Genomic DNA, 11878 nt, shown 5'->3' on the forward strand with positions numbered 1-11878 from the left:
GGACTACACAGACATTGATGGAGGAAAACCGTTGTCGCCACTTCATGGGCTACTCTTTCCGATTAGCAGCAAGGGATCTTTTATATGCACCATCCCATAGACAGGATAGCACATACCACGACTTTTGTCACACCAGTTGTGTAGCACTGGTTGGAACGAGAAATAGTCCAATGAGGCCACCGACGGGGATCGATCCTAGACCGAGCGCGCACCAAGCTAACGCTTTACCATTGGGTTACGTCCCGCCATGGTATTCTAATAAAGAAAATGTATTGAATATTTAATTTTAGTCGCCAAAAAAGGCTCCGTTATAGTAGGAAACATCTTACAATGGCTGCAAACTCAGGACTGTCCCTTTAAGGTTGTAGCTTTTAAATAAATAAAACAAACGCCCACCCTTTCCTCGTATCTTCAAATACACGCACAGTGAATTCTCGCTCCGCCACCGATGGCGATAATTTGTAATCTTAAGAGATGGCCCAGAGTGTTTAGGTGTATAATTTTGTAAGTTCTTCTCTATGTATTTATGGATACTGAAGTGATATGAGGTACGATCTATGCCCTCATCCACCACATTTTCATGTCAACGTATTGAGGTGCTTATATCTAATTAAGGTTCAAGCACGCTGTCCTGGGCACACAACTCTGCTATCTGGATTGATCCCATGTCACCTCCATCCCCACACACACACAATGACTACGCGAATCACCGCTTAGAAAATAAAACCCGATTAATTTCGGATCGCTTGATTTCGTTGTGCATCTATTTTTAGGGGCGAGACGTAGCCCAGTGGTAAAGTGGTCGCTTGATGCGCGGTCGGTTTGGGATCGATCCCCGTCGGTCGGCCAATTGGGCTATTTCTCGTTCCAGTCTGTGGGATGGTGCATATAAAAGATCCCTTGCTACCAACGGAAAAATGTAGTGGGTTTCCTCTCTAAAAGTATGTCAAAAATACCAAATGTTTGACATCCAATAGCCGATAATTAATATGTCATTGTGCTCTAGTGGTGTCGTTAAACAAAACAAACTATCTATTTTAAGATATTTGTCAGTTTATACTAGTTAGCTGTCACTGTTTATTCATGGACACTTGCTAAGACATGTCGAGAATTATTGATGAATCACAGGTGTGGTAGTATAGTACCGCATCTAATATTAACCTATCAGCGTGCACTTTGCTTCCGTGACCTGATTATTACAATATAACCTCAGCTGATAATATATATTGTACTACATTTAAGCGTAGCGGTTCTCACATCAAGACACCTTAAGTTTTTGAGTGAGCTAAATTTTTATAGTTTAAAATATTCCAGTCATACGACGATATACAAAATGGTAAGTATTGTATATATATATATATATATATATATATATAATTATTATTATTCGTTTTTAACTGAAATAATAAAAAAAAGTTTTAAAAATAAAATAAATTCGTTAAGCTATATTTTCAGTAACTGATTTCAATAACTGATTTTAATACACCACATTATGATATGATGGTGTATATAAAAGGTTCCTTACTGCTAATCAAAAAGAGTAGCCCATAATTATGTCCGACGCCAAATTATACTAATAACCGTAATTAAAATGTGCTGAATCATTTCTCAAATATTGTCTAAACGTATTACACACTGGACTGTGATAACGGCGGATCCAAGGGGGTTCAGAGGATCTCCTCCAACACCCTGTCTTGAGCCAGTTGAAAACAGAAACAGTTATTCGAGTTACTAGTAGTATACACATATGAGGGTGTGTGTGTGTGTGTGTGTGTGTGTGGTGTATCTGTGTGTGTGTGTGTGTGTGTGTTTGGTTGCGTGTGTCTGTGTGTGTGTCTGTGTGTGTGTGTGTGACCGGCCTCGGTGGCGTCGTGGTTAGGCCATCGGTCTACAGGCTGGTAGGTACTGGGTTCGGATCCCAGTCGAGGCATGGGATTTTTAATCCAGATACCGACTCCAAACCCTGAGTGAGTGTTCCGCAAGGCTCAATGGGTAGGTGTAAACCGGTTCAACAAAGGCCATGGTCTGTGCTGTCCTGCCTGTGGGAAGCGCAAATAAAAGATCCCTTGCTGCCTGTCGTAAAAGAGTAGCCTATGTGGCAACAGCGGGTTTCCTCTTAAAAACAGTGTCAGAATGACCATATGTTTGACGTCTGATAGCCGATGATAACATAAAACATCAATGTGCTCTAGTGGCGTCGTTAAATAAAATAAACTTTACTTTTTTGTGTATGTGTGTGTGTGTGTGTATGTGTGTGTTTGTATGTGTGTGTGTGTGGGGGGGGGGGGGGTAATAATACAACAACAATACATCAAAAAACTATATTTAATACATTTAGATTTTGATGGAATGTAATGTCAGAGACTTATAAGAAATACCCGGTTGTGGCCAGAATATAGCTTAAAGCCCCTTAGGGACAACGCTCATTTAAGCTTCTTGGTCTGCCCTCTCATACCCCCACTCCGGTCTCATCCAGTTTCTGGCATATACATTGTTACATGGTATGTACTGTGGATAGTGCATATAAAAGTTTCCGTATAAATAACTTATGTGAGCTACTCTCGACAAACTAAGTTAAAAAATAACATATAGCTCCCCTTTTATCTTTCGATGAACCTTTCGAAAATGCGCCAAAATTCCTTCAAGAAATTGCGCAATACTTTCCTTTTTGACTTAATCTTATGGGAAATTCCGAATTCAATAGCACCAAAATTACCCCGCGCGCTACAGTTCTTTGTCGGGCTGCTGGTGATCTCTTGCACTTGCCAGCGCGGGCGATCCCCCCCCCCCCCCCCCCCCCCACACACACACACACACCAACCCTTTTCCTGTCCAGGACGGAGGAGCCATTACAGGCGTGCGCTACAACAGCTTGTGCTGAATGTGCACGTAAAACCTTATGACCATGACCAATAACTTGTGTGCCGCCGCGGCAGTGAATTGTCTCTCGCATAATCTAAACTAAGTATCGCAATAAACATATAACATATGTTCGACACTATAAACAGCGGTAGTTTTAAAATGTTTTACACAAACATTCCTTTTTTTTTACATTGATTTTCGATGGGCTCCGAGTTTTCTTGTGTTTCTAACACATAGTTAGTTTATTATATTTTTAATGTGTTTATCAGTACTGGCATATATAATTTCTAACCCCCGTATAACCATCTAGAAGTGTAGAAAGAGGCGTGTGTCCAAAGCGTGATTGCGAGACTTGTTAAGTCATGTTCGTATTGTCTTAATAATAATATACTTAAGTCCACAGTTCAAAGACCCGTAGCTACCCGTCAGCATCACACATGACGAAGACATCTGAATCACTTTATACGCGATACGCGATTCTATTTCTAATTGTTAGGGCTGTTCCAGAATTAATAACATGTAGGGGGGAGGGGCGGCAGACACCTTTTATATAAATACTGTACACTAAAAAATAAATGTTTATCAATTTGGTACTAAAGTTTGTTTTGTTTAACGATAAGACTAGAGTACATTGATGAATTAATCATCGGCTATTGGATGTCAAACATTTGATAATTCTGACACGTAGTCATCAGAGGAAACTCGCTACATTTTCCTAATGCAGAAAAGGATCTTTTATATGCACTTTCCCACAGACAGAAAAGCACATACCACGGTCTTTGTCCAGTTGTGGTGCACTGGTCTTAACAGGAAAAACCCCCAATCAGTTGAATGGATCCAATATTGTACTACTGCATTGTACTTGAAAATACAATCTACATTTAATAACGTGATAGTTATGCATTTAATTTTGTTTTTAAATTGAAAATCTCCTGATGATGCATCAATATATGTAGGCCTATTTGTGTAATCTTAATTCACAATACTTTGGAAAATTTGTGCGTTGTTATGCTAGTATTCCTTTACAGCGAGAGGTCATAAGTGTCCATGTTGGTCAAGCGGGTGTCCAGATTGGAAATGCTTGTTGGGAGTTATTCTGTCTGGAGCATGGAATCCAACCAGATGGGTGTCTTAAGGCAAAGGATAACGAAGCAACAGACGATTCGTTTAACACGTTTTTCAGAGATACTGGATCAGGGCAGCATGTACCAAGATCTATCTTCGTTGACTTGGAGCCTACTGTCATAGGTACAAACACTTCAGAAACTTAGGGTATTCATGAAACGTCAGTCAAGGACAGTTATCGAGCTAAAGAACAACAACGAAAAAACGACAACAACAAAACAAACCAACCCCACCCTCCCCCAAAAAACAACAACAGTAAAACAACTACTACAAGAAAAACAACAGCAACAGCAACAACAACAACACACACACACACACACACACACACACACACACCTTGGCCTACAATACTGACCTTTACCTGGATGGCCTAGCCCAATTATATATATTTGACAATAAACACATATTATACAACCTGTGCAGACGCCTGCCCACGAGTATTGTAACTTTTTAACGTAAAATTAAGTATGACACTTTATCTTGGCTCCAGAAAACACTATGCTCCCCTCTGGATTCACCAAATAAAATGTATTCACACAATTCAAGGCGAAGGTAGACACATAGGCCTACTTTAATTTTCATCTGGGTATCTTAGTTTTTAAACATTAAATAATAAGGATATTGATGATATGGTTTAGTAATACTATATAAAAAAACACACAACCAGTATTTAGTGTAGACTGTTTTAGAAGAGCGAAATGAATAAAAATGTGTAACTTTTACCGTGACATGGTTGATATGATACGATGAATGTTACACGTTTTAGGCTCAACCAAGGCTAACATTTATTGTAACAGGACATGTATTTTGGGCTTAATTAAGGCTAACATTTACCGTAACATGGCGGGCGATTGTACGGTAAATGTTACATGTTTCAGACGTAACTAAGACTAGCATTTATTAATATAGCAGTTATTACGGGTAACCTTTTAGGAGATAACCATATGGAGGGGGGGGGGGGGGTTAATATAGATTTGCGGGTGTTATTGTCTATTTGATGCCGCAAATGTCATTTTTGACCGAAGGCTAACATGTATCTTTATTTTATTTTAATGCAGATGAAATAAGAACTGGCAAATATCGCCAGCTCTTTCACCCGGAGCAGCTGATAACTGGCAACGAGGACGCCGCCAACAACTACGCCCGGGGCCACTATACCATCGGTAAGGAGCACATCGACCTGGTCCTGGAGCGCATCAACCGACTCTCGGAGCAGTGCGACGGCCTCCAGGGCTTCATCGTCTTCCACAGCTTCGGCGGCGGCACCGGCTCCGGCTTCATGTCGCTCGTCATGGAGCGGCTGACGGTCGAGTACGGGAAGAAATCCAAACTCGAGTTCTCCGTGTACCCGGCGCCCGAGATGTCCACGTCGGTGGTGGAGCCGTACAACTCCGTGCTGACCACACACAACACCCTGGAGCACTGCGACTGCGCGTTCCTCGTCGACAACGAAGCCATCTACGGGATCTGCCAGGAGAAGCTGGGTATCGGCCGGCCGTCGTACACGAACCTCAACAGACTGATCAGCCAGACGGTCAGCTCCATCACGGCCTCGCTCAGGTTCTCCGGATGCCTCAACGTCGACCTGAACGAGTTCCAGACGAACCTCGTCCCCTATCCTCGAATCCACTTCCCGGTGACGACCTTCGCGCCCGTGATGTCCAGCGAAAAGTCCTACATGGAGAAGAACTCCGTGCAAGAGATAACAGCCGCGTGCTTCGAGCCCGGAAACCAGATGGTGAAGTGCGACCCAAGGAGCGGGAAGTACATGGCGTGCTGCATGCTCTACAGGGGTGACGTCGTGCCCAAGGACGTCAGCGCAGCCATTGGCTGGATCAAGACGAAGCGCAGCATACAGTTCGTCGACTGGTCCCCGACCGGGTTCAAGGTGGGCATCAACAACCAGCCCGTCACCGTGGTGCCTGGCGACGGCATGGCGAAGACACAGAGGGCTGTGTGCATGATGAGCAACACCACGGCAATTGCCGACGCCTGGGCTCGGCTTGACCACAAGTTTGATCTCATGTACCAGAAGAGGGCGTTCGTTCACTGGTACGTGGGCGAGGGCATGGAGGAAGGCGAGTTTGCGGAGGCCAGGGAAGACTTGGCCTGTCTTGAACGTGACTACCAAGAGGTCGGTGCGGACAATATCGAAGAATGCGATGAGTCAGAATACTGATTAAGTTGTTGACCAACAATAAATAAATAAATAAACCAGCAGCATTATGTTAAAGATTGATCTCCCTTTGTTCATTTTGATAAATAGCCAAATGGATCCACTGAGAAGCAATTGTTCTGCATTTCACACAGACACTTTACTATGTAGCTATACATCTCGCTTTACCATTAACCTACATTGCATTTATACTTATTTTCGTGCTTACATCCAATTAAAATTCAAACACGCTGTCCTGGGCACACACCTCAGCAATCTGGGCTGTCTCTCAGTGGATTAGTGGTTAGTTGATAGTGGTTAGTGAAAGAGAAGTCGGTGTAGTGGCCTTTCACCTATCGATTGCGCCGTAAAACTTACTGTCAATGGGATCCTGTACCTGGAGGCGAACCCAGTACCGACCAGCTATATGTCCGATGTTTAACCACTACATCACCGAGGCCGTAACTGAGCTACTTCCTGATTTACCACTGAAGTACATCTCGCTTCACTGTCGTGGGTTTTTTTTCTGACATCTAATATGTATTGACACCCAGTAGGCCTATATATGTTACAGTTAATCTGTATAATCAGATAATATGTATATTACCTGATTTTTTCAGCTAATATGTATATTACCTGTTTCACTCAGGTAATATGTATATTAGCTGAAAAAATCAGGTAATATACATATTACCTGAAATATACTTCACTAATTTATACAGATTACCTGAAACGTGCAGAATGGTATTAACAAGTCTTTAGATCAATGTAGACCAAGTTCTCAGTTCAAAACAAGTCTTTTGATCAATGTAGTCACGTTCTCAGTTCAAAACAAGTCTTTTGATCAATGTAGTCCAAGTTCTCCTTGATTGGTCACAATACCTTTGATGTACATGTTCATTGTTAAATCATTTCATAGACAATGTTACAGTTAATCTGTATAATCCACCACTGCTGTTTTAACTAATCCTGTCTGTAGAGCACAATAAAGATGTGCCAGCCTGCTAGGACGCAGATGGGATTAGTTGGAAAAACAATGCTTAATTTAGGCTGCTGATTTCCTTTGACTGGCTTCATTTGATTGGTAGGTATAAATATCCTGGTGAATGGTGTTCTCTGTCACTAGCAAAATGGATCTAGAGGAGACATTCTGGCGTTCGCTGTACACGAGTTATGGAGAGAATAAGTGTATCTTGCTACCTAAGGACGAATACATTAAGACTGTTGGTGAGTTGCTGGAAGCCACCCAGGCACCCAAGAAATCACCGCGTCAGTTTTACTTGCTTAAGAAATATGAACTACTGCATCAGAAAGAAGCCAAACCAGGAACATCCACTGTACTTCGCTACCATCGAGGAGACCGTTGACATCAAGCGCGCCCACATCGCTACTGGTCATGGAGGACGAGACAAGATGATCAAGGAGATCAACAAGAAGTACGCCAACATCACCCAGGATGCTATTACCGTGTTCAAGTCCATGTGCATCGAGTGCCAGAGAAAACGGAAACGGACAACTACCAAGGGAATTGTCGTCAAACCAATCCTGTCTTAGGACTTCAGTTCCAGAGCGCAAGTTGACCTCATCGGCATGCAGTCTATGTGCCATGGTCAACACAAATGGATCATGGTGTACCAAGACCATCTTACCAAGTTCTGCATCCTGCGTCCTCTCACTGCTAAGCGTGCATCGGAAGTAGCTTATCAGTTGCTGGACATCTACCTTCTGCAGGGAGCCCCTTCAATACTACAAAGTGACAACGGGTCCGAATTCACAGCGCAAGTTATCACAGAGATGAAGCAGATGTGGCCTGACCTCGTCATCGTTCATGGGAAGCCGAGACACCCCCAGAGTCAGGGTACAGTGGAAACAGCCAACTGCGGCATAAAAGACATGTTGATTGCATGGATGACACACGGGACTGGACTGTTGGACTCAAGTTTGTGCAATTTCAAAAGAACTCGAGCCATCACACTGGAATCAAGCGTTCTCCCTTTGCTGCTCTGTTTGGTGCCGATGCGAAGGTAGGATTGACATCATCCAGCCTCCCCCAAGATGTCATTGCAAGGTTGCAAACTGAAGACGACCTCCTGTCTGCAGTATCCCATCCAAACCCAGTCGAAGCAGAACCTGTACCAGTCTCACCCATCTCTATACGTCAGGAGGAAATTAGGCTGCAGAGAGAGAGTGCCAGAGATGCCCAGTTCCAGCAGGCAGAGAGAATGGTCAAACGAAGTCGCATTGTGTTTTCTAGTGTGCAAAACAAAAGCAATGTGACAGTGCCCATTCCTTCAGTTGACAGAGGACGTGCAGATCCTAGGAACATCATCGGAGTTATAACAGAGTGCAGTGACAACGAGTTGTACACAATTGCTGTAAAAGGAGGAATATTGGATCGAAAGTAATCTAGAAACCAATTCGATGTGTGTGCTACGACATTGTATTCACCCGATGATGTCTGTACAGATAAGGACATTTCCCTGCGTCAAGCTGTGCAACTGGAGTCAAGATGCGGTGGACAAGGTTTCACAAGATGTAACTGCTGGAAGTAAAAGGTGTCAGACAAATCGATGTAAATGCTTCAAAGCCAGATTGGTGTGCAATTCCCGCTGCCATTCCAGCCTGCCATGCATAAACAAGAATTGTTGTTGATGAGAACTTTGACTACATTGATCAATAGACTTGTTTTGAACTGAGAACTTTGACTACATTGATCAGTAGAATTGTTTTGAACTGAGAACTTTGACTACATTGATCAATAGACTTGTTTTTAATTGAAAACTTGGACTACATTGATCAAAAGATCTTGTTGTTTGTTCTGCAGTAGTGTGTGTGTTGTGTGTTGCAAATGGTATGTGTTTTGAGCCAATAAAGATTGCCAGCATATTATTGTTTATAGTTATTCATTCGGTCAAATAACAACCATGTCAATACCATTCTGCACGTTTCAGGTAATCTGTATAAATTAGTGAAGTATATTTCAGGTAATATGTATATTACCTGATTTTTCCAGCTAATATACATATTACCTGAGTGAAACAGGTAATATACATATTAGCTGAAAAAATCAGGTAATATACATATTACCTGACTATACAGATTAACTGTAACATATATATTCTTTCAAAAAAAAGTAGGGGAACCTGAAATATTAATGTTAATATCAATTATTAGACCGAACATACGTTTTGACCGCAGACATCCTAGTAAAGAACGTTCAGGTATGTTTATCAACACACCGAAACACATTCCATAGTTTGCACATGCATTACGCAGTTGCCCCGTACGTGGGGTGTCATTCTCGATTTTGACCATTTCCAGGAAGGTCCATTAATCACTGTGGAACATTATTTCTGTCAATTGTTTTCATTCTGTTGATCATACAGTTGTTATTGTTTCGTTTTTAGTTATTTTTATTGTTTGAATTTGCGATAAAAAAAACCCCGTCAACTTTCAAATTTCACTTCTGACCCCAATCGTCCTTCAAGATCTTTGGTGGTCATAAAACCTACTGTAATACTAGACTATCGGTTGTAATGTTTTCCCAATTAATTCACTATTATCATATAACCATTCCCCACAGCTAATATACTAACACAGCGTAAATTTTTCTTAGTTTGTTTTACCGGAATGTAAATGAAGGAAGAGAAGTCTCAAGTTGATGATGTAGTTTCTTGTATTGTACTTTCCAAACATGAAACGTGATTAATAAGTTAACAACATGGTGCTACAGATAATATGCAAGTCAGAGCTCTTGGGTGAATGACACACAGGTCTCCCGATAGAGTTGACATTGCTCATGTTACAAAACTCTCTCGGATCTTCCAGTAGAGTTTGTGCTTTGTGAGAGAACTTCAAGGTGTGTGAACAGTATCTGTTCTCCCCGAGTCTGTCTTTCATGGGTAAATTATCCTTATTTATAAGACGCATACTAAACACGTATCTATGTAATATACAGTTGTCAAGGTGTACTCGTTCAGACGCCTGCAATACCCGTGGAAACAATTAAATTGCATTGTATTATATTGCTCGTTACATATTTAATTAGTGCTTGACACTAATTGGTTTGATTGGCATGTCACTAAGTGGATACCATGGCAGACGCCAGATTACCAATTAACTAATTGTAATTAATGCACATGTAAAAATAAAGATATAATCCGTATTGTTATAAAGTTGAAGTTTAGCACTGTGACAGTTATCCACCGTGTCAAGATAATAAACTTGTTATGGTAGTTTGTATACAGTGCTTGAAATAGTTGTCCCGTGTCCGAAATGTGGTATCACAAATAAACTGTTTCATCTATTAGACAAGTTTTTCGCTTGTATCGTAATCTCGTTGAGTCAGTTGGTTAACATTGACGTCGTCTGAAGCAGTTGTAGTTGACAGGCTGTTTATCTCGAGTTCGAATCCAGGTACTGATGCTGATGGTGCTGTCGTCTGTATAAACGTATACCTGGTTTTGGCTATGTGAATGTCAAGCTTACTTTCTAATATCACTTTAGGTATCTCAAGATTACGAATTTACTGAAAATTAATACGTTTAGTGTTTATATTATTTATTCCGAAAAACATTTAATAATCAAATGAGTCGTTATTTACCTTCGGTGATATGTGTCTCGTCTTGTGTACTGTTGTTGATAAGTTGTATTACTCAATGTATTTAGTCTTTGAACTAGTTCATAATTTTCCCGTCTAAGATTTTCTAACTCAGTGTTTTGTTGAACAAGCTTATCGTAATAACTTGTTGATTGTTGATGTAAAGCATCAATGTCTGTTTGCATTTCATGACACACAATTTTGTTTTACTCTTCATTATTTGCATTACTGTTACAAGAATCTTTTAAGTCTTCTGTCAAAATATTTATTATACTTTGTAACAACGCTACATCTTTTTTAGACTCTTGGAGTTCTTTTGTATATGTACGGGTTTGTTCTAGCTGTGCGTTTAGTGAACTGATTTCCTGAGATTGGTTCTGGATGGTTAGTTGTGCTTCTGTCAAATCGTTGGTTGTTTTGATAAAATTATTTCTGGCTTTGTTTATTTTCCTACTGGACTTTTGTTTGGCCTTAAGAGTATCGAGTTCGTGTTTTAGTGGGTTATTTAAGCTGATAACACTAGTGAAAGCCTTAGCACCTAAGTTAGAAAATGGTAGTTGCCTAGCACAAAATTATGTTTCGAAATTCGTACTGAGATTTTCTAATATTGTCCCTTTCTCTTTGTTTGTCCGATTTGTGTTTAGGTTTAGAAATGTTGTTATTATGTTTGGAGGATTTATGACAATTTATGTGGTTTACATCTGAGTGAGCATTTAGATTAGAACATTTTAAACAGAACATTTGAAATGGACATAGATTTGCATGACATTCACAATTTCTTTTGCCAAATAACCACTTACCGTTTTGACAGACCATGTCGCTTGGGAAGTTCCGTTGTGTAGAATTCCGTGTTAAGCTAGTCGTCCGGATTTTGGGTTTTCGTTGACACGAATATTGATGCATTTCTGTTGGTCCAACAGCTCTGTAAGTTCTACTTCTGTCAAATCTTGATTAGAAAAAGTTCTTTTTCGCAAGACTGTGCTCGTTCCATTATACTTGGTTCAGTTGTACTTGGCTGTACCTGGTTGCAGAGTCACGTAGATTGTGTTGTAGTTGCTTCGCTGTAGTCAGGTAGATTTTCATGTACTCGCTTTTCTGTAGAATAAGGTAGATTTTGATGTACTCACTTGGCCGTA

At 40.9% G+C, this 11878-nt stretch overlaps 1 protein-coding gene across 1 annotated transcript; it reads left to right on the plus strand.

Moving 5' to 3' along the window:
- The first annotated feature begins 1255 nt into the window (after window positions 1–1255).
- LOC121379593 (tubulin alpha-1C chain-like) lies at window positions 1256–6202 on the plus strand. The gene is made up of 3 exons (XM_041508241.1): window positions 1256–1336; window positions 3891–4110; window positions 5046–6202. Exons 1-3 carry the CDS (start codon window positions 1334–1336, stop codon window positions 6164–6166), a joined length of 1344 nt encoding a protein of 447 aa, XP_041364175.1. The 5' UTR covers window positions 1256–1333; the 3' UTR covers window positions 6167–6202.
- Window positions 6203–11878: the final 5676 nt, after the last annotated feature.

The sequence above is a fragment of the Gigantopelta aegis genome, chromosome 8 (assembly GCF_016097555.1).
Source record: "Gigantopelta aegis isolate Gae_Host chromosome 8, Gae_host_genome, whole genome shotgun sequence".
Classification (NCBI taxonomy): Eukaryota; Metazoa; Mollusca; class Gastropoda; order Neomphalida; family Peltospiridae; genus Gigantopelta; species Gigantopelta aegis.